Source organism: Giraffa tippelskirchi, chromosome 4 (assembly GCF_054371585.1).
Source record: "Giraffa tippelskirchi isolate mGirTip1 chromosome 4, T2T-mGirTip1v1.2.pri, whole genome shotgun sequence".
Lineage (NCBI taxonomy): Eukaryota > Metazoa > Chordata > Mammalia > Artiodactyla > Giraffidae > Giraffa > Giraffa tippelskirchi.
The window spans coordinates 189339861-189364572 of NC_137278.1; the positions used below are offsets into that span (position 1 = coordinate 189339861).

At 37.9% G+C, this 24712-nt stretch overlaps 1 protein-coding gene across 7 annotated transcripts in view; it reads left to right on the top strand.

The window, feature by feature from the left end:
- The window catches only part of RERG (RAS like estrogen regulated growth inhibitor), a 125534-nt gene that overhangs the window by 86481 nt on the left and 14341 nt on the right, over positions 1 to 24712 (top strand). For 2 of the 7 annotated variants that reach the window (XM_081589162.1, XM_081589159.1), the window contains exon 3: positions 19257 to 19366. The exons of 4 other annotated variants lie outside the window; for them this stretch is intronic. In XM_081589162.1, coding sequence (XP_081445288.1) covers positions 19279 to 19366 — 88 coding nt within the window. In that variant the 5' untranslated portion in view covers positions 19257 to 19278. Of the gene's footprint in view, positions 1 to 5756; positions 5867 to 19256; positions 19367 to 24712 lie in introns of those variants that run through there. One more of the 7 variants, XM_081589161.1, reaches the window with a different exon arrangement.

A 24712-nucleotide genomic window follows, 5' to 3' on the forward strand; every position in this document is an offset into this window, starting at 1 on the left:
AGATAGCCTGCTTCCCTGGACCAGGGAACCTTAGAGCCTATCCCCCGTGTGTCCTCAGGGACTGAGAGTGAGTGTGTCATTAACCTCCCTTGCAGCTGTTTTCTCAATTTATAAAGTGCAATGATAATATGGCATTTGTTTACTTTCATTTTCTGTCTCAAATTAGGTCCGGTAATTGCATAATAATAGCAGCCATTTATTTATTTAGCACAGAATTTCAAAGCCTAACCTTAGAGTTGCCATTTGCCTCCTGGAGAATAACGATTCAGCCCAAACTCGATTCATCCCTATAATCTCCCACATCTCTGCCAGGATTTGTTCTTGTAATAATAATAACTGCCATTGATTAGATTCTTATTATAGAAGATAATACAGTGGTTAAGTGTGTAGCCTTGAATTTTAATTCAGGCTTTTCCCCCTCAGAGCTGTGTGATCATGCGTGAGCCTAAAGTCTGTTCTACAGTTTCCTGGTTTGTCAATAAAGGCCCTGCCCCACAGGGTTTTTAAGAGAAAACTAAGTCCTTAGAACAGACCTGGGTACCTGGGAAGCACTCTATAATGTCAAATATGTCATTACTCTATTGTAGTGACATATTTGACATTATGCTGTGCCTGTATGTTTCATCGCTAAGTCGTGTCCAGTTCCTGCTACCCTATGGACTATGACCCGCCAGGCTCCTCTGTCCATGGCATTCTCCAGGCAAGAATACTGGAGTAGATTGCCATTTTCTTCTCCAGGGGATCTTCCCAACCCGGGGTTCGAACCCGCATCTCCTGCCTGCAGGCTGATTCTTTACTGCTGAGCCACCAGGGAAGCCCCAGACATTACACTACATTCTTTTTAGTAATTATGCCACTAAACCCTCATAACAATCCTGTGAGTTAGATGTGCTTTACCCTGTTTCAGATAACAAAAATAAAACAGAACCTCAGTGACTTGTCCAAATCACACAGCAAGTTACCAGTAGACCTAAATCCTAGCCTGGATTTGACTATCATAAAGCCTGAGCTCTCCATCCTTTTTGGATGTAGTGGGTTAACTATCACTTTGTTTCTTTAATTTTTATTGAAGTATAAGATATATTATATATATATGTATAAGAATGCACAAATCACAAGTTTAAAGCTATGTGAATTTTCACAAATGAAGTCAATTGAGAAGTGAGCATCACAACTTTGACAGATCCTTGGGATGTGTCCTTATGGCTGCATCCAGTCACTAATGCTTCCAATAGTCTCCACTAAGCTCATTTCCAAGACACAGATGGGTTTGCCTGTTTTAACCCTTTTTGTGTCTGACTTCATTCACTAAGTTTTATGTTTGCAAGATTCATCTTTATTGTTCATTTTCATTACTATATAGTTTATATCCATTGACAAATCCCAGTGCATGCATTCTACTCTTGGATATTTGGAAGATTTCCAGTTTGGGACTAATATGAATATTGTGCTATGTGCTATTATGCTAAGTCGTGTCCGACTCTATAACCCCATGGATGATAGCCTGCCAGGCTTCTCTGTCCAAGGGATTCTCCAGGCAAGAATACTGGAGTGGGTTGCCATTTCCTTCTCCAGGGGGTCTTCCTGACCCAGGGATCAAACCCAGGTCTCCTGCATTGCAAGGCAGATTCTTTACCGACTGAGCTGTGAAGGGAAGCCCCAAAATATGAATATTGTTATGAATGTTGCTGCTATAATAATGTTTGTACATGACTTTTGGTGACTATACATATACTTTCCATTGGATTAAGACATAGGAGTAGGGGTGCGGGGGAGGACTTCCATGGTAGTCCAGTGGTTAAGACTCTGGGCTTCCAATGGAAGGGGTGTGGGTTTGATCTTTGAAAGGGCAACTAAGATCCTGGATGCCGAGTGGTGCAGTCAAAAAAAAAAAAAAAAAACAACATCTAGGAGCGAAACTGTTGGGTTTTTTAGCAAGCATATTTTTAGCTTTAGTATGTATTGCCATATTCTTTTCCAAAATAGTAGCAATTTATACTCCTTAGAGAGTTAACTTTTAACCTACTTAAGATAATTAGAGGCTACTTTTTATTTTTAAAACCATTAGGACAAAAGATAATTTGTTCTAAATAATTTTTGGATTTAAAAAAGAAAATCAGTTAATAATTAGTTGCTCCTGTAAAAGTGCATGAGTTTAAATTTACTTACACAATAGAAATGACTCATTTTTGATGTAGTTAAATACTATCATGTGAATAAACTATCCAGAAATTTACAGGAATATAAAGAGTAAGCAAAGCTGTGGTATTTATGGCAAATTAACTCATGGACAGAATAGCTTGCTTGCTGATGTGCTTGGAAGCATATTATATAGCCATCCATAAACTGTGTGCGTCCACACAGAACTAGCTGTTTAATATCAGGGATATTGTCTTTATCACTTGTAAAGATTGTGAAAAGACAGAAAGGGATCCCATTAGAAAGTCCTAATAGTTTGCAAATTCTTAGTAGAAAATCCATTGCTCAAAAGAAATCTTATTTTGAATTGCAAAATGTTAACCAGAGGAGCTGCTATGTTAGAACGAATGTGAGAAGCCTCTGATCTCCCTGTACTGCTTCCCTTCATTGCTCCTGGCAAGTTCCAGAGACGATGATAGATCCAAGGAGCAGGACATGAGAACGAAGGCCTATATCCTGGATGATAAAATGCACTCAACTTGCATGACCTCAGCCAGTAGGTAGCAACTCTCAGGAACAATATGACAAGGAAAGATCGTAAGGCCACAGTGAGAGCACAGGGCAAAGTACGCCATGATCAATTAGTAATGCCTGTCACAGGTGTGGAAGGGGATAGTGAGTATCTGTAGGCTGGCCTTAAATATCATTTATATATATGATATATATTAATATAGACACACTTTCTTTTACATATTTTATTTCCTAGTAACTCCAAACTCGGTAACAGAGTGATTGTTGGCATAATCAAGCAGACAGCTAATTGGTAAAGATAGGCTAAATTGTGACGTCGGAATCACCTAGGTACATATTATCTTTTTGTATTTGTCCAAAATAGCTTTGGGGATAAATTACTAAAAGTGGAATTTCTTCCATTAGCACTAAATCTCCCATACTCTGCTATAGAATTGAACTCTGCCTCGCCAACGTGTAACTCAGGTCACATTTTGCCCTATGCTATTGTTATGGTGAATGTCTATCTCCCCATCAGAACCGCAAAGCCCTGGGGTGTAAGTTCCGTCTCCTTTGTCTCTATTTCATGCCTCTCTCCCACCAGCTGAGCCTAGCGCAGTGTTTCCTTTTCCCGTAATAAATGCGGTTGCATATTTTTGCTTTAAATAATAATGATACATTTTAAAGAAATGCTAAGAATTGTGTCATAATTCAGCTTATATAAGGAAAGCCTGCGGTGAATTAATAAAAAAATAGGAGAACATTTTCTATATTTTAGCATAGAACAAAGAAACAAACACTGTCTTGTTCTTCTCAGTTATGATTATGGACAACAGTAACAGTTAAAGGAGCGCTAATGAATTTAATGGAACTATTGTCCTGATCATTGATATTCATTGTAGAGACCAAAATTGTAGAGCTTAATATCAGAGGGGGAATATGTGAATATTAAAAAAAAAATCTCTAAATGCCTACAATATCACTGGTTGTAACAAAAGTGACCTTGTCTAGTTCACTTCGTGCCCCTCCCAGTGTCTCTGCCCTTGGCATCAATGACTGATTTATTACATAAAGCTTTTCCCCTGATAATTAATATATTTAGATTATTTTATATGAAGTTTCTTGTACTAACATCATAAAGACATTTTTCCAGGATGTTTAAGTGTTTATGTTTGCAGGACTCAGCTCCACATTCTTTCAGAAACAGGAAGGTTCACTAAAGCAGACCATTACTGGCGTTGTTCATCACTTACTGTTTTGTTTTTGTTTTGTTTTTTAGGTCATTTTGGGTTTGGTCTCTACTTTCTCTTTTTTTTTTTAGTTTTACATTATGATTTTATTATGTGTTTTCACCCAGAACACTACAGCAGTGATGGTGTATCTTGTTTGCTCAGTCACCTTATAGTCATTTGCCCCCCATTACGCCTGATGTTCACTGTTTCTTTGAAAAAAATATTTATCATTTGAGTTGAGCTTTATTTCAGAAACTTAACACAACTGAGCATACATTAATAACATGATTCTTGTAAAACTATTTGAAAATACAGGAAGTGATAAAGAAGAGTATGTCTGTTCCATAAGAGCAGAGTGTAATGGAAACTTGTAAGAACAAGGCTTGATCAATTACAGGCTCCACTGGTCTCTACATATTTTATTCGTTCCTTCTTGTTTTATTCCAGTTAAAAAGCTGGAAAATATTTTGTATTTTCCTTTTGGAAAATACAAAAAGTCCCTGTGATGGCCAGTCTGCCTAGTCTTCTGTGTCCTTTGATTTTATTACCTACAATTCACTTACAGTTTGTTTTGAATGCACCTGTAACCTTGTCTTCTGCAAAGTTTTTCCCTCTGGCTTTTTTCTCTCTGTTCAGTTGTTTAAGGAGATACTGCTCTCATTGGCTGGGTTGTGTCTCTGCTTTCAACTTTTGCAGTGCTTTCTTAGGTCTACCTAACCACTTTCTCTTTAAGAGAAGATCTCAGATTTTACACGCCTCTATGTTATTCTGAGGGAACCTGATGTACTTTACATATATGTTTGGCATGTTTCATGTGCACAGACTACTATTATCCATCAAGACTCATAGACATGTTGCCTGACTCCAGAGACATATTTTTATAGAAGTGGTGGGATTAGCCCCAATTTTATGAACATACCTTTTTGCAAGTACAAAATAATCCAGTGGTCTCTCTTTTCTGGTTTGGCATTTTAATACATGAATGTCTCACAATCTACCTTCTAATGCATTTGGATCTTGTCTTCAGTTAATCATTCTAGAACAATGTTTTGTTTGCTGTTGAATGTTGCTAAATAGTTCATCACATTTTGATGGAGGTATTCTGGATCAGTGGGTATAATTTCAGATACAAGTTCTACACATACATGTATTATTTTTTCAAAGTTTCAGTCTCCCTCCATTTTATGTCAGTATAAGAGGATGCTAATTTATGCACTAACTGTTCTAAAAAATAAATATATCTGCAAAATTACAGTTACAAAATAATTTCATTTTCTTCCATCTTTATTCAGATTATTTCAGCCAAAATTAACTAAAAACCATCCCCCCAAATAGTCATCTCATTTGGCTGCTAAAGACACAGTTTTAGTTCAAGAATGTTACAAAACACTCTTTTGCTTAGAGCAAATTTTACAGTATGAATAATGTTCATTTTCATACCTAGATTTTCATCTTTTTGATTTATAGTATTAACTTAAGGTCACAGAATTCTGTGAACCAAAGCCAGAGAGTCTTTCTGGTCACCAGTATAATTATAACTTTCATCCTCTGTTTACCAGGGGATAGTGAATTCATTTTGTTAAGATGAGATCTGGCATGAACCTTACTCCAGGCTTCCCTAAGCAAACATAGCTCCCCCCACCCCCCACCCCCACTTTTTTGAGGTTTCACTAAATTAGATTTACAAACTGGACATAATTAAAAGCTTTAGAATACCAAGGAAAAGGCAGATTTGAGGGAGATGGAGATTTTCTTTTAAGAATGTTTGACTGAAACCAAAATAAAAAGGAAACTGAAGAGAGGGGTTGTTAATGTAATTTTTTTCTAAGTTGATTTGCTTATAGCTAATCTGCATGCTTTTGTATTGCTTGCCAGTCCAATGCAAAGGCCAAATCCCTGAAGATAAACAGAATTTGGAAGGCTGCCTGCTCAGAAATTCAAGGATTAACCTTCACTATGTTCTTGACTTGCTGCTTTCAATCTAGGTGGGTCCCATCTTCTGTGCCTCAAAAAAATGGTTTCAGTTTTATACACCAAGGGCTTCTCAGGTAGCTTAGTGGTAGAGAATCCACCTACCAATGCAGGAGACCAGGGTTCGGTCTCTGGGTCAGGAAGATCCCCTGGAGGAGGAAATAGCAACCCACTCCAGTATTCTTGACTGGATAATCCCATGGATAGAGGAGCCTGGCAGGCTACGGTCCATGCGGTCGCAAAGAGTCAGATATGACTTAGCAACTGAGATGCTCGCAGGCAGTTCTAAGGCAAATCAAAAGAATAACTTTGTACTTTCCATGATGGCAAAGTAGATAGAACAGCCTGGCCTTTCAAGTTGGTGGGCTTAGATTTGATTTCTGATAAGGCAGTGTAACCCACTGAGAGAGCACAGGTAAATTGCTCAGGCCATTTGAACTTTAGGTGCCTCATCTATGAAAAGAAAATAAAAATACCTACTTTATCTTGCAAGGATATTGTATGAAACATATATACATGGTGACCATGTAATTTATCATCTAAACCAAAAATACATTTGAGAGTAAAAGTGGTATTTTTAAAAATTATGCCAAGGCAATAGCAGTAAAATAAGGCTCTCCTGGAAAGCCAGGAATATAATATAATATAACATAATATAATGTAATATAATGTAATGCAATATAATTATGTGCATACTAAGGCACTTTGGTAATGTAATAAAATATAATTATGTGTGTGCTAAGTTGCTTCAGTCATGTTGACTCTTTGCAACCTTATGGACTATACCCACCAGGCTCCTCTGTCCATGGGATTCTCCAGGCAAGCATATGGGAGTGGGTTGCCATGCCCTCCTCCAGGGGATCTTCCTAACCCAAAGGCTGAATCCACATCTCTTACCGGCAGGCGGGTTCTTTACCACTAGTGCCACCTGGGAAACCCTATAATATAATTATTACCTATATTAAATATAACATAATACATATAATATTTATCATAATACAAGGAGCCTGGTACATTGTAGCATCTGGTGTCAATTTCTTTACCTTTTATTTGGAACATTAATAGTTTTTAAAACACTTTTATATATAGCATGGAATTTTATAATCACAGCAGTCTTGTAATATTTACTTGTTCTCCTTTTACAAATAAAACCACTGGAGCTCAGAGAGCATAATTCCCTTGCTTTAAATTCTTTGGAAAGTTGCAGAGGTGGGACTCAAATCTAATTCTTACCATTTCAAGTGTAGAGTATTGTATTTCCCTATACCACAATTTCTCCCAAAGAGCTTGTAAACACACTTTCTGTGTAACTGTGGGCTCATGTGGCTGGTATAATTTTTTCTAAAACCACCTAATTTCAATCTCCAATCATATTCTGTTTTCTGTCATAAACTTAAAATAGCCCATTTTTATGAGTTTAGTCTGAAACTTCAGATTTTTTGCAGTGGACTTACAGTCCACTGTGGGGTTTTGTTGCTGCCTATTTATCTCCTGGTGTGATGTGGAAGATATTAATGCATGGATTTCCATCAAGCACTGGAAGTTCTTCACCACTGTCCCTGCAGGTGTCTGCTGGCATTGATATTCAGGCAGGTTCATCCCTCTGGGCTATCTAACCATCTCATCCTCTGGTTAGAGAGCACAGAGGGATAACATCACCAACTCAGCAGACATGAATTTGAGGAAGCTTCGGGAGATGGTGAAGGACAGGGAAGCCTAGCGTGCTGCAGTCCGTGGGGACACAAAGAGTCGGACACAATGGAGAGACTAAACAACAACAGAAAGAGTACGTAGTTTATATATATATGTGTGTGTGTGTGTGTGTATCAGTTCAGTTCAGTTCAGTTCAGTCGGTCAGTCGTGTCTGACTCTTTGCGACCTCATGAATTGCAGCACGCCAGGCCTCCCTGTCCATCACCAACTCCCGGAGTTTACCCAAACCCATGTCCATTGAGTCAGTGATGCCATCCAATCATCTCATCCTCTATCATCTCCTTCTCCTCCTGCCCCCAATCCTTCCCAGCATTACGGTCTTTTCCAATGAGTCAGCTCTTCGCATGAGGTGGCCAAAGTATTGGAGTTTCAGCTTCAACATCAGTCCTTCCAATGAACACCCAGGACTGATCTCCTTTAGGATGGATTGATTGGATCTCCTTGCAGTCCAAGGGACTCTCAAGAGTCCCTCAAAAGCATCAATTCTTTGGCACTCAGCTTTCTTCAACGTCCAACTCACACATCCATACATGACCACTGGAAAAACCATAGCCTTGACTAGACAGACTTTTGTTGGCAAAGTAATGTCTCTGCTTTTAAATATGCTATCTAGGTTGGCCATAACCTTCCTTCCAAGGAGTAAGCGTCTTTTAATTTCATGGCTGCAATCACCATCAGCAGTGATTTTGGAGCCCCCCAAAATAAAGTCAGCCACTGTTTCCACTGTTTCCCCATCTATTTGCCATGAAGAGATGGGACCAGATGCCATGATCTTAGTTTTCTGAATGTTGAGCTTTAAGCCAACTTTTTCAGTCTCCTCTTTCACTTTCTTCAAGAGGCTCTTTAGTTCTTCTTCACTTTCTGCCATAAGGGTGGTGTCATCTGCATATCTGAGGTTATTGATATTTCTCCCAGCAATCTTGATTCCAGCTTGTGTTTCTTCCAGCCCAGCGTTTCTCATGTTGTACTCTGCATATAGGTTAAATAAGCAGGGTGACAATATACAGCCTTGCTGCTGCTGCTAAGTCGCTTCAGTCGTGTCCGACTCTGTGCAACCCCATAGACGGCAGCCCACCAGGCTCCCCTGTCCCTGGGATTCTCCACGCAAAAGAGTACTGGAGTGGGGTGCCATTGCCTTCTCCAATACAGCCTTGACGTACTCCTTTTCCTATTTGGAACCAGTCTGTTGTTCCATGTCCAGTTCTAACTGTTGCTTCCTGACGTGCATACAGGTTTCTCAAGAGACAGGTCACATGGTCTGGTATTCCCATCTCTTTCAGAATTTTCCACAGATGGGCTTCCCTAGTGGCTCAGATGGTGAAGAATTTGCTTGTAATGCAGGAGACTCAGGTTCAATCCCTGGGTTGGGAAGATCCCCTGGAGGAAGGCATGGAACCCACTCCAGTATTCTTGCCTGGAGAATTCCATGGACAGAGGAGCCTGACAGGCTACAATCCATGCGGTCACAAAGAGTAGGACACAACTGAGTGACTAACACTAACATACATACATATATATATATATATATATATATGCTATGTATATTCACATTCATATATGTATGTATTCATATATATATATGTCCCAAATATATTTTTTACATAGTCAGTGAAATTAGATAATGTGAGAAACTTGAGTCATAAATAACTAAATAAAACTAAAAATGAATTATTAAATACTTGTTAATTGAGCTGTTTCTAGCCCTATGATGCCACTGTAGGTCAGGGAAATCCATTTTGCGTTGCCCACATGAAAAGTGCTGGAATATATATAACATACAGCTGAGCTAAAAGAATAGTAAGAGAGTATTGAAGAGGCAGAAATAACAATAAGATCAAGAAGCCCTGGAATCTACTTATCCTGTAAAAAAATCTAAACCACAATCTGCTTTCAGCCCTGAAATGTAAAGAGCTTCTAAATCATCACTTTTATCCTTACAACAACAACAACAAAAAGCTGAACACATAAAGTTAATTACTTTTTCTGGTCCAACCAAAAAAGTGAAATTGCTAAGCAATATACCATATCCTGAAATCTAGAAAGACAAGTGAATACAGAAAATGATAGCCAAGATTAGCTTACCTGGACATAAGCTAATAGAACTATCACATGAACAGGCAAGAGAAGAAAAATCACAGAATCGTAATTAGAGGTGCAAAAAAACACTTGACAAAATCCAACACTCATTCATGCTGAAAACTCTCAGCAACCTAGGAATAGAGAGGAACTTCCTCAACTTAATAAAGAATATCTACATAAAACCAACAGCTAACATTATAATTAATGGTGAGACACTAGAAGTTTTCTTGCTGAAATCAAAAACAGGGGGAAAAAACGATCCTTTTCACCACTCCTTTTCCACGGTGTAGAATATTCTAGAAAATGCAATAAGGCAAGAAAAGAGTAGAAATAGATTGGAAAGAAAGAAAGAAACTGTCTTTGTTCACAATGACATCATCATATATGTAGAAAATCTCAAAAAGTAGACAAATAGAAAGAAACCTCTTGGATATAATAAATGATTATAGCAAGGTTGCAACATATGAGATTAAAATACAAAAGTCCATTGTCTTCCTTTACACCAGCAATGTGCTTAGTTGCTCAGTCGTGTCCTACTCTTTGCAACCCCATGGACTATATAGCCTGTCAGGCTCCTCTGTCCATGGGGATTCTCCAGGCAAGAATACTGAAATGGGTTGCCATGTCCTCCTCCAGAGGATCTTCTCAACCCAGGAATTGAACCAGGGTCTTCTGCATTGCAGGCAGATTCTTTACCATCTGAGCCACAAGGGAAGCCCTTATACTAGCAATGAACAAGTGGAATTTGAAACTAAAAGCATAATATCATTTTTATTAGCACCCCAAAAATGAAGCGATTGAGTGGATACATAATAAATATGTTTATGATGTATAGGAGAAAGCTACTAAACTCTGATTTTAAAAACCCAAAACCTAAAAAACTCCATGTTTATAGATAGGAAGACTCAGTATTGTCAAGATGACAGTTTTCCCCAACTCAACCTAAAGATTCACTACAGTCCCATTCAAAGTCTCAAGGTTATTTTGTGAACATAGACAAACTAATCCTAAAGTTTATATGGCGAGGGAAAAGACCCGGAATAGCCAACACAGTACTGAAGGAGAACCAAACTGAACTGATACCACCTGACTTCAAGATTTACTATAACCTGAAACAGTGAAGGGGGCTTCCCAGGTGGCTCAGTGGCAAAGAATCCATCTGCCAATGCAGAGACGCAGGAGATGTGGGTTCGATCTCTGGGCCGGGAAGTTCCCCTGGAGAAGAAAATGGCAACCCACTGAAGTATTCACAACAAAATCTTACTATGATCCAGCAATTGTACTCCTAAATATTCACCCAAATTGTCTGGGTTACATAAATACCTTCATGTGAATATTCATGATCAAAACATAATTGCCAAAAATTAGAAGCATCCAAGATATTCTTCAGTTGGTGACTGGATAAACTATAGTATACCCATACAATGGAATAAGCTTGCAACCCAGGGCACGACATGGAAGAAGTTAAAATGCACATTGCTAGGGAAAGACGTCAGACTGAAAAGGTCACATATAATTCTAATTAAGACTAGACACATTTACTAGTGGATAGGAGTGAAGGAGCAGTCATTCTGTTTTTTAATTTTTTCTTCTGTAGTACTAAAATAGCTCCTTCACTAGTCCTCCTATCTCCAGGTTTACCTACATCCCCCTAGTTCATCTTGGCACTGAAACAGCAATGACCTTTGTAAAACAAAAAGGCATCATGTCATCTTTGTGTTTATACTATGTTAATGGCTTCTCATCATCTTAAACGCAATTAGAACTTAGCTTGGTATCATCTTAAACCTAATTAGAAAGAAATGTCTTAGCTCTTCATTATGTGGGTCCTTTTCCAGTCTAATCACTCACAACTCCTCCTAGTTACACTCTTATTTTGCCAGGTTCTAGTTCTCCATGTACTTTGTGACTTTTTAAGGCCCTGTGTTTTGGTTTTATCTTATGAGGTTATGAAGGTATCTGTAGGAGTGATGATGGGACTACAAATGGAGACACCCAACTCCTAGAGGTGAGACCCCCAGACTAGAGCCATACGCACAGCCACTTAAATCTATTAATTTCAGTTGAGTTCAGTCACTCAGTCATGTCCAACTCTTTGTGACCCCATGAACTGCAGCACACCAGGCCTCCCTGTCCATCACCAACTGCCAGAGTTTATCCAAACCCATGTCCATCGAGTCGGTGATGCCATCCAACCATCTCATCATCTGTCGTCCCCTTCTCCTCCTGCCCCCAATCCTTCCCAGCATTAGGGTCTTTTCCAATGAGTCAACTCTTCACATGAGGTGGCCAAAGTATTGGAGTTTCAGCTTCAACATCAGTCCTTCCAATGAACACGCAGGGCTGATCTCCTTTAGGATGGACTTGTTGGATCTCTTTGCAGTCCAAGGGACTCTCAAGAGTCTTCTCCAACACCACAGTTCAAAAGCATCAATTCTTTGGTGCTCAGCTTTCTTTATAGTCCAACTCTCACATCCATACATGACCACTGGAAAAACCATAGCCTTGACTAGACAGACCTTTGTTGGCAAAGTAATGTCTCTGCTTTTTAGTATGCTATCTAGTTTGGTCATAACTTTCCTTACAAGGAATAAGCGTCTTTTAATTTCATGGCTGCAGTCACTATCTGCAGTGATTTTGGAGCCCCCCAAAAATAAAGTTAGCCACTGTTTCCACTGTTTCCCCATCTATTTGCCATGAAGTGATGGGACCAGATGCCGTGATCTTAGCCCATATAGGCAGGAAGCAAAATGAGTCTGGAGCAGAGGCCATGTGAAAGCAGAATAAATTGTAAGATACTTGGTTCTTTATAAAAGAAGGCATTCAGTGGGGATCATATGAGATATTCTTCTGCTTGTCTGCCTGTCTGGGATACTGAGTCACTCTGAATCACTTTAATGCTCCAACAAATTCTATACATTTCCAGTTGCCAGTTTCTTGGGTGTTTTAGTAACACTAGCCCAGGAAAAGAAACTCAGAAATTAACACCAAACGTGTTTCTCTTCCAAAAACAAGTAAAAATTAAAAATTAAAATTTTATGACCAAATCCTTTGAAAAATTTAGAAAAATCTTTAATATAAGATGCATAATTCTATTTCAATATAGTGCCTTAGTATGAAATATTATTCTAGTGAAAATAATTATAAATTGTAAATTATTAAAATAAAAACTCTTTCCTAGGAAATTTAGTGACTTATTTCTTAAGCATCACTTACAATTAAATTATAATTGAAATGAATAATAATTTCCAACTTATATAAAGCTGGTTTGAATTCCTTGGCACAGAATCCAAAGCTTTTCACTTATTAACTTTCAAATACAAACTAGGAAACAAAACCAAAATAGTTGATTACCATATTTCAAAGTTAACTTCTCTTGTTTCTACTTTCAATTTAAATTCAGGAAGAATTTATTGTTAGTCAATCAGACAAGTTAATTTTTAATTTAAAATAAAGTTTTTTCTTGATTTTGCATTCTTTATAAGCATCCTCAAACCTCTACTCTCTATCAAACATTAAGTATTACAAGTCATGGTCCTATCATTTTCCTCATTCTGATTTGTCATCCTAAAGCCCTGTTGTCAGTACCAAATCCTTGCCTTACCATTCCATAGCAAAATAAGTCGATTTTCAAGACTTGAAATGCACTGAAGCTAGACTCTGTGGCTAGGTTTCCAGATACAAACGCATCTCTAATAATTCTTGAAGATTACACCATTTATCTTTAAGAATTTCCCTGCATAGAGAACTGACATTAATTTTGTAACTCTTTCTCAAAGTGATATTTTTGTCAGAATACAGGACAAGTCAAAATGTTCAGGCTTAAACAAATAATAATTTAAAAGCAATACTTAGACCCCCATCTGGAACCAATTTATTTCTCATCTGAACTTCTGGCATTATAAAGCACCCACTTTTATATTGCATTAATTTTCAATTTCCATTAAATTTCTCAATTTCTATGTTTTTATGGGGCTTCATTTTTTTTATTTCAGTTTATTTTGACCATCACAGGAAATGGAACAGGGAGTAGAGGATTGGGGGTGGTATTGCTTCAGAAACTGTATGAACAACTTTTTGATCTGTTCAGTTTTTTAGTTTGGCTAGAAAGTTGAGGAGTTGACATGGAGAAGGACATAGGAAGTGAAAGAGTTCACCATTAAGATGAGACTGAAGATAGAGTTCTGTGCTCAGTCCTCTGTTCTTATTTTAAACTTTCTACATGGGGCATCTTAACCATGCCCAATGCGTTTGCAAATCCCTAGATCATTCTAGCAGTGATCAATTCTGTTCAGCTTCATGATGTGATGTCAGCTGCCTGTGGGACAATGCTTACTTGTGACTGGGATATGACAGGTATTTAATAGATATACATTGAGTGTATGATAGATGAGTGAATGAATGAAAGGATATAAGATGGATGGATGGATGGAAGGAGAGATAGTACTTCTCTACCTGGATATTGTCATTAATGTCTCATGTTCAAGTCCAATCTCACATGCTCTTAACTGATTTTTTCGTTATATTCTGCCTCAGAGAATAATGCTACTCCTATACTTTTATTCCGTATGGGCCAGTCCCTCTATTACTCTCTACAGCTAGTCAGTGAACAGTTTCTATAGGTAACCAGCTCAAATTAAGCCATCTTTCTACTCAGAATCTGTGTGCCGATAGACTTCAGAGTAAAATTCAAGCTCTTCAAGGTGATGTATAAGCTCCTTCATAGACTGGTCTCTGAAGAACCTCACAAACTACCCCTTGCATAGTTCCACCCACACACCACTCAACCTACCCTGAACCACTTACACTCCTAAACCAACCAGAGTCTGCCATGTCTAGGCCTTTGAACATGGTGCTCTTTGCTTACGGTGCTCTCCCTAAGTTAGCAAACTTTCAATTCATCCAAGACTCAGCTCTCAATTTAGGTCTAATATGAAGTCACTGTGAAGATCTTGCTTAGGGAATCCTCTCAATCTTGCTTTCTTTCATGTCTAGCACAGTGATCAATAAATATTTAATGATTAAATAAATGTGTTTAAAACTCATATCTGTGGGGAGGAGAGAAAGACTTAATGAGAGAACCAGATGGAGAAGCATTTGAAAATTACTAAATTTAGATATCAGTAATTTTATCTGAAATCTGAATTCTGTGTATACATTCCTTGCTCTGAACCCCTCTCTGTAAGATCTGACATCTCAAAAGATAAAAAATAATGTATAAATGTGTATAACTAAATCACTTTGTTGTGCAGCAAAAATTAACATGACATTGTAAATCAACTATACTTCAATAAAATTTACAAAAATTTAAAAAAAACTGACATTTCAAGTCATACAATTTCCTGGTGCTTTTTTGACATCTCATTTCCAGTCCAGCCTATTTCCATCCCTTTTCAGTTAAATTTCTCAGTTCAGAAAGTGTTTTTAGCCCCTTTGACTAGGGGTCCTAAGATTCCAAAGTGCCATATTCTTGGTTTCAGCCACCACTTGTGACTGTTAAGCCCAGACTTCAAAGAATTGTGCTGGCCCCCACAGGTCTTTCTAGATCAAGTCTCTGTGCTGAGATTTGCAGAGTTTCCTCCTCGATTTGAGGCACAGTGGCCCATGTTTCTTGGGAGAGGTTAGTGTAGTCATAGAAAGAAAAGACTGCTAAAAGGAAGAACATGAACCTTGGGTTGGTGGTTCAAGAGAGACCCAGGATTAAGGTACAGAAGGGTCAGATCCAGGTGCGATGGGGGTGGGGAGAATAGGGAAATTTGATTTGGAAGCTTAATTTCACAGGAGGATGATAGAGGTCCAGGTGAAGGAGGAAAAGGATAAAACTGAACTTCCTCTTACCTTTTAGCCAAACCCCATCCATCTTGAAGATGGAACAGAAGCAGTCATAGGATTGACAATTTATATATATTACTCTGATTTTGTCTCTTACACTTTCCTTCCTGGAAAACACAAGGCTTTCTCCCTTTGAGGCACTTAAGTTGGTTAAACTCACCTCAGTCTGGCCTTCCTTCTTTTACCTGGGCATCATAACAGGTCTCAAATTAGATAATACTCTAAATTATGTCTTTTGATTTTTCCTGGAATATGCAAAAGTACAAATTCTCAGCTTCTCAAACGTAGAGACTGCATCTTATTTTCTGTGCTGCCCTCTTTGCTGCCTAACATGTTCCCTGACTTCCCATTGGCGTTACTGAAAGAAGGAACTTGTTAATGACTGAGGAAACAAGTAAGAAAACAGTTGTTTATCATATACTAATTTATGTCTGTATCATGACATACCTGTTTTTTTTTTTTCCTTTGCTGCATCTTGTAAAGACCTTTTCAAGAGAAAAACAAAAATCTTATTTATGTAAAAGTTTCCTTCTTGCATCTTGAAATTCATATTCTCTTTCTGTGTTGCCATGGTTTCTGGTCATGGATATTCCCTCCACTCTGGATGAAGAAATCCAGTCAAAAAATGCGCTTTTCAAAGCATGCTTCTTCGTCAGATGTAAGCTCATAGGGAAAACAATTTCAACCATTCAGAATTAAATCATATTCATAGAAATATTAAAATACAGTGGTAAATATTGGACATTAGAAAAAGCATGCATTTTAGAGTAAATGAACCTGGTTCAATACAGTTCTGTCACTTGCCTGCTCTGCAAAACAGACATGTTTATTACTTTTCAGTGCAGATCTCTTATGTGTAAAATAGGAACATTAATTCCTACTTTTGAGAGTGCTTATGAGAAATAAATAAGCTTGTAGTCAATATTCAATATAAACTCCCTTTTGGTAGTTACCATTCCAGAAATCCCATTAGTGTCTTTATTTAAATAATAGCTAAAATCTGCTTATTGGTGTTCCGTTCCTAAAAGTATATATACTTTAATCCAACAGCTCATATAGTTATTAACTGGGTACTGAGTTCTACAAGATTAATTCATTCAGGAATAAACTATCTACACAGATCTAGAGTAGAACTCAACCTACTTTTGAAAAATAAGCTCATTTTATTTCTCTGAAGCTTATGACCACTGAAGGTTTAGAGTTAAACTTAGGGCTGATGGTAGTATGAGGTCTAGGACAGAGTGGTTCCCTCTGGCCTAAGAGAAGGGGCCTGGTGGGTCTCTAGGTTGACCAATCAGATTTTCAATAGACATCTGAACTAGGCATTGAACCTGAGAAGTGATGCCTTATATTCAATGGAAGTTCCACTGTAAAGAAGATTTTTTCAAATAATAAAAGCACACTAGAGTACTGACTTGAGTACAGTAGTAATATGGGGGTCAAATAGTTTGTCCAGATTTTAATTGCTTCCTCATTCATCTCTTCAAATATTTATTGAGCACATATTATGTATCAGGCAGTATTCCAGCCCCAGGAGACAAAGGGGAACAAGGCTTAATTTCTGACCTCAGATTATTCATAATTTGTAAGACATACGGGAATGTAAGTGAATATTTTATATGGCAGTTGTGCACATTCTGTAATAGAGAAGAAACAAATAACAATTTCACATCACCATGGGCAGTGCTTGAGAGTCCCTTGAACTGCAAGGAGATCCAACCAGTCCTGTGTGTTCATTGGAAGGGCTGATGTTGAAGCTGAAACTCCAATATTTTGGCCACCTGATGCAAAGAGCTGACTCATTTGAAAAGACCCTGATGCTGGGAAAGATTGAAGGCAAGAGCAGAAGGGGATGACAGAGGATGAGATGGTTAGATGGCATCACCGATTCAATGGACGTGAGTTTGAATATACTCCAGGAGTTGGTGATGGACAGGGAGGCCTGGAGTGCTGCGGTTTATGGGGTGGCAAAGAGTCGGACACGACTGAGCTACTGAACTGAACTGAACTGGTGGGCAGTGATTAATGGCTTGGGAAAGTCAAGAAAAACTTGAAAGAGGAAGTGGTGCTTCACTAGTTACCGTAAATAGAAATGCTCGGGTGAGCAGTAACTATCTATGAGTTCATTGCTTTCTAAATACATATTTCATTATCCCTTTCTTTCATTTAGTTCCATTCTGGGTTGCCTACGTAATATGCTTACTAGGTTTTAGCTTCTTTGGGCTTTCCAGGGTGCAAAATTAAAAAAAGGACCAGCCTGAAATCATTTATTTGCTGTGCTGAGTTGCTCAGTCGTGTCCGACTCTTTTGTAGCCCCACTGACCTTAGCCTACCAGGCTCCTCTGTCTGTGGGGGTTTTCCAGGCCAGAATACTGCAGTGGGTTGCCATGCCCTCCTCCAGGTGATCTTCCCAACCCAGAGATCGGACCCAAGTCTCCCACATTTCAGGCAGATTCTTTACCATCTGACCCACCAAGGAAGCCCAAGAATACTGGAGTGGGTAGCCTATCCCTTCTCCAGGGGATCTTCCCAACCCAGGAATCAAACTGGGGTCTCCTGCATTGCAGGAGCATTCTTTACAAGCTGAGCTACCAGGGAAGCCCTGAAATCATTTACAGAACATTCAAAGTGAGGATCTCCACATTGTATGTAAAATTGTAATAAATAGACAGGTGGCAAAGGAGGGATGGTTGGATGTCATCATCAACTCAATGGACACGAATTTCAGCAAACTCCAGGAGACAGTGAAGGACAGGGGAAGCCTGGCGTGCTGCAGTCCATGGGGTCGCAAAGATTTGGACTCTACTGAGCGACTGAACAACAAAAACAACAACCAACCACTTCATGAAGCAAAATATATCATGAAGATGACTGCATTGTCTGTGTGTTAGTACATCATGGATTTTGAATGAAAAGAGTGAGTCACTGCTTCATACAGAAGCAATAAAAGAAGCCCAGGAATGTTCAGAAGCATGTGTCTAGAAACTCACTTTTTTCTAGAGACATTTCAAGCCTTTATTTTCACCACAGTTTTGATCCCTTTTTTGCCACAAAAGCAGTGTTTAGGTGACTAAAGAATATATTTTCTTCAAAATGGGACCTATATGTAAAAGTACATACGACTTTCTCCCAGAAATTTTTCAAATTAACAGTTTAGTAACAAAAGAAGAGGATACCAACAAGACTTTCCAGTGGCAAATTCCTCATCTGTATTTTTTAAAAAAAAGGGACATCCACTGAATGAGGGAGCGTGACACACTGAAAGGATGTGGTTCCTGGTGTCAGACAGGAGTTGGCTCATATTTCAGGAAGAGATGTAAATGATCTATGCTTCAATTTCTTCCATGAAGTACGCACATACCTATATATAGGTGCATCTATATACGTAGTCACATACTGTACTATATGTATCCCATGCTGTGGAACAATGAAAAGTAAAGATGTACGTGTAGAGATATAACACAGCACCGACCTGCGAGCACACACTCAATAAATAAAGCCTGATAACAATATGGAGCAAAACTGCCCTATTTTTTGACTATTTTCCCATTATAATCTTTATGATATTGTTTAGATTGATGTTGTGCTTAGTAGAGTGAGAAAACCGTTCCCAAGTGGTATTGAATCCTTTCCTCCTTTTCCATTATTTTTCAAATGCTTTACCTATTGTGATATCTTCCCTGTAGGTCACAAAATTCAAGCTGAAAGCAATTTAATACTGATTTTTGCCACCCGTTTAATCTTGGTAATCACCATCTCTTCTCATTTTTTCTGGCCAAGTGATTAAACTGCCAGTAGTGTGATGAAGTGCAGAGGAGGAGGAAGAAGAAAAGAGCTATTCTATCTCCTATGCATTACAATACTGAGACGTTTCGCATTTAGGATACTGTGTAAGTTTATTATAATGTCTTCTCATGGTTTTTAATCTTATATATTCATTTAAACACTGAAGAAATTGGTTGCAAAAAAAAATAGAAAAAATAATTCAGGTAACAAGTGGTAAATATACTTACAACTCAGAATGTACTCTGTGCTAATATTGCCCATATTTCCTTTCTTTTCCTATAACAAACTTTTTAGTTTTTCACAGAATGATTAAACCTCTTTGTGAAATAATTGTTTTGAATAAGTGAAAAAGAACTTAAGAGCCTCTTGATGAAAGTGAAAGAGGAGAGTGAAAAAGTTGGCTTAAAGCTCGACGTTCAGAAAACTAAGATCATGGCACCCGGTCCCATCACTTCATGGCAAATAGATGGGGAAACAGTGGAAACAGTGGCTGAGTTTATTTGGGGGGGCTCCAAAATCACCGCAGATGGTGATTGCAGCCATGAATTAAAAGACGCTTACTCCTTGGAAGGAAAGTTATGACCGAACTAGACAGCATATTAAAAAGCAAAGACATTACTTTGTCAACAGAGGTCTGTCTAGCCAAGGCTCTGGTTTTTCCAGTAGTCATGTATGGATGTGAGAGCTGTACTATAAAGAAAGCTGAGTGCCGAAGAATTGATGCTTTTGAACTGTGGTGTTGGAGAAGACTCTTGAGAGTCCCTTGGACTGCAAGGAGATCCAGCCAGTCCATCCTAAAGGAGATCGATCCTGGGTGTTCATTGGAAGGACTGATGTTGAAGCTGAAACTCCAATACTTTGTCCACCTGATGTGAAGACCTGACTCATTTGAAAAGACCCTGATGCTGGGAAAGATTGAGGGCAGGAAGAGAAGGGGATGACAGAGGATGAGATGGTTGGATGGCATCACCGATTCAATGGACATGGGTTTGGGTGGACTCCAGGAGTTGGTGATGGACAGGGAGGCCTGGCGTGCTACAGTTCATAGGATCACAAAGAGTCGGACACGACTGAATGACTGAACTGAACTGAACTGAAATTTAGTAGACTCTTGTAGAAAGTCATTTAAAATTATTTAAAAGTTACCTGGTTTTACAATTTGGAAGTAAATATATTTTTTAATGAAAGTCCTGCAGGTTACAAATAAAAACCACATACATCACTTAATATGTATTATTCATAATAAGTTTTCATTATGATGTGAATAGACAAGATAATAAGCACCATCTTAGCATATATATGATTTCAAGGATTTTCACTCAGTGTGTTACCAGGATCAATGGCAAGTTCAAAAGTTATCCAAAATGGCAGGTGAAAATTAGTATTCCTTGAAGTACTCTCAATTGAAGCAGAAATTCTTTTCCTATCCTAAAAATTCTGACCTAGCCATTTAAAACACTTTTCAGCTAAATTCTTTTCTTCAATCAATTGCCCAAAATTCTATAGGCACACGGTAACTTTCCTATAATAAATGCTTATTGTTATATGCTGCTGAGTTTTTAAATATATTTGTTACATGGCAGTTGATAATTGTTACATGCTAATTGATACAGAAAGGAAAGGTTTCATACAGGAGGTTATATTTGAGTTAGATTTTGAAGGATGATTAGGATTTCATTAGTTGCATAAAGACTTTCAAGGCTGCTGCCTTCTAACAATGTGATTAGAAGCATTAAGAGATGAATTTCTATGATGTTAGTTTAGTACAATCAATCTCCTGGGGTGATGTAAGGAGTGCTATGAAAAGTGACTGAAATTCATGTTGCAGAGGAGATGAGAGTGAGGATCCAGGAGCTACAGGGTGATGCTCTTATCATTATATTATTCATGAGAAAGCCAGAGTTGGGAGAGGACAGGTAATTGGCAACTGCTTTAACTGAGAACACATTCGATACACATCCATAACGAGATAAAAGTTCCTTTCAGACAAAAAGACTAAATTTTTAATAATAAGAATACGTCTTTAAGAGAACTATAGAAATGACAATGATCACAAATATTTAGGGGGTTAAGTATGCCTGAGTGTCTTATGAAACAATTGTACCAGATGCCTTGTTAATTAGGCTATTTCATGATGGTATAAGTAAAAAATAATGATATAACAGAACTTTTTTGTAAAGAATATGAGCTCAAAAAGTAACCTTTGAAAGTTCTTTCTGAATGTCTCTTGAGTATATCTCTTAACTATTTTTTGAGTGGAAGAATATCATGGGTGTTAGTTTTCATTTACTTTGAAAAGTTCATTTCTTTTTAAAAGCTAGCTTATTGTGCAGATTATATCTGGTAAATTTTCATTTAAATATATTATTCTAATTCTTAAAGCTGGTACGTCTGATGTCTGCCTCATTGTGATAATGACATCAGGAATTATTTTGAATAACTAGCCCCGCCTTGTTAACCTTTAGAAATAATTTGACTATTTTAATGTAGAAATTTTGCCTGCTAGCTCTTGCTTTTAAACAGAATTTTTACCCTATTTATTTATTACCTTGATGTCACTTTTAATAATATTTCTTTGGATCAAATTCTTTGGATCAAATATGTCAAACATTAAAACTTAGGAAAAAACAAAACCATATGTCAGACTCTTAGTGGAAGTAATTATTATCAATACCACCATTTTACATTAAAAGAAGACCTTTGCTTAGAATTGTTGGGATGGAGACCACAGGATATTTAAAAGATAATTAGATCAATTTTACAGTTTTAATAACCTTTAAGAAATGTAATTTGTATAAGCATCATAAAATAGACATTTCAGCTTGTATATTTACATGACATTTTAGGAAAACACTATGGCATGATTCTGCTATGAATTCTCTTGGGTTAATTTTTCTGCTTATTCTCTCAATGCCTGGTTATTGCTTAACTATTAAGAAGAGTGAATGGTGGATTAATACATCTTTTTTCTTCTATTCAGCAAGTATTAATATTTTTAAGTCTACATATGCCAGACTCTAGAAAACAGTGATGAATAAAGCAGATTCCATGTCTTCATGAAATATACATTCTAAAGAAGGAGTCAAGTAAAATGATAACAATAATGATAATAACAAAGAAGCATTTTAGTTGTTTTAGTTATTAGTAGTATGGTGAGGGTGGTGGTGGTGATGCTGATGGTAGATTTATGGAAGGGGAAGGCATGACTGAAGGAAATAATCTAATCAGCTTTGCTCGCTATTGCTCATTCTACTTTAGCCATACTGGCTTGCTTAATGTTCCTTGAGCATATCAAGTGCATATTCCTGTTTTAGGACCTTTGCAATGGCTGTTCCCTCTTTTTGCAATACTATTCCCCCAACATATATTCCCTCATCTCTTTCTTCTATCACCTTCTCAGCAAGAATTACCCTGGTTACCCAGTCTTAAATAGCAACTCTCGCACCTTCGTCTCCCAGTGTGGACTCCCCCTTACCTTACTCTCCCTCTTTCATCCCTTAGTACTTATCACCTCTAACAGACTATATAATTTATTTTTTTTTTATCTGTCTCCTAGTAGAATATAAGCTTGGTATGTTCAAAAATCTTTGTCTCAATTGTTTACTGGGTTATTTGTTGTTGTTCGATCCCTAAGTTGTGTCCAACTTCTTGGGACCCCGCCCCCTTGGACTGCAGCACACCAGGCTCCCTAGTCCTTCACTATCTCGTGGAGTTTGCTCAGATTCACGTCCATTGAGTCAGTGATGCTATCTAACAATCTCGTCCTCTGCTGCCCTCTTCTCCTTTTTCCTAGTGTGTGTTAAATGCCTATCACGTGTTATGCAGGCTTCCCAGGTGGCTCAGTGGAAAGAATCCACCTGGAAATTCAGGAGACCCAGGAGATGGGGGTTCAATCCCTGGGTCAAGAAGACTCCCTAGAGAAGGAAATGGCAACCCATTCCAGTATTCTTGCCTGAAAAATTCCATGGACAGAGGAGCCTGGTGGGCTACAGTCCATAGGGTTGCAAAGAGTCAGACATGACTAACTGAGAACACACACAATGTGAAAAATATATTTATAGAACCAAAAACTAAAATCATTCAAGAGCCATAGCACTTTAGAATTGCTCTGCCTCTACCACTCTGCAGCTTCTAGAAGTATTTCCACAACTACACAGGGCACCGATAGATTCTTAGGTAAGATCTAGACATTTAAAAGTGATTTAGTTCCATTCAGTATACTAGGTTTTGAAAGGTAATGGCATGTCTAAAATATTTTAGAAAGATTTCTTTGAGGAATTATTAAAGTTTAAATGGTTTAAGAACCAGGGTACTTCAAACTTCAGTTGTATGAGAAATTTTGTTAATTTTAATAGCTCATGGCTTAAAGATGCCAGATAAATAAATTTTGCTAGGTCACAAACTTTCAAGCTAAAACTCCATATTCCAACAAAAGTGTGAATCGCTTTGAATACTGCAGGCAGTTATGTTTACTCACACTGATAATTGAAAAGCAGAAAAATTCTGTCTAGAGCTTTCTACTTCTTACATGCAAAAAAAATTTTAAATGGCTCAGTCTCAAGAGAGTGAATGGTGACAGACTCTGCAAATTGAAGATAAAACCACAAGTACATGCACTGTGGGAAGTACCACAGGGTCAGTGGCCTTGCTACTTTTGGTACTGCAAATATTTTGGCTCAAATCCAGCCTCACACTCTAGTTAGAAAGAACATTGCAGCTTTCGGCCTACAGCCAGGCCACGTATCCTCGTGGTCTGTCTCATGAGGTTTTCATTGCTATTTGCACTGCAATCTCTCATATAGGCCACCGTGGTAGGGAGTGTATACTTCTGTTGATCTTAACAGAGGCAGTAGGAAGAGGAAAGACTGACAGTGCCTTTCAATTAAATAGTCTTGTTTCTCCAAGGAGTATCTTTAGAATACTACATACAGGGCATTTCAGTAAAAATAAAGCTACCCTAATAGATATTTTTAAAATAATGTAATTTCAGTAAACACTGATGCTTTAGTTAGGGTCAGTGAGATCCCAAGAAGACCATGAGGGTATTAAAAGGGCTAGTGAGCCTGCTGAAATTATATACTAGATTGTGTGTATATACATTTTTCCAGGGAAAGAATCCAAAGCTTTCATTCTATTTTTAAAGTATCAGTGATGCTCTCCTCCAAAAAAACATTTTTTAAAAGATTAAAAACCATTGTTTTCAACTATAATACAAGTCTAAGAAAATGTCCAGCATTTGTCCCATCAGTTTTTTAAGGACAATAGAATCCACCTCTCTCAGCATCGCTCTTGGTCTGACTCATCTTCCAGTTAAGTATCAGCCAGGTGGCCTCCGCCTTAAAATCAGTTTTAGACAATGGAGAAGTTATAGGTTTTGGAAATAGCCTTTTTGGAGTCACATCCTGGTTCAGCCACTAACTGGCCAGATGAGCTTAGGTAAATGAGTTAAC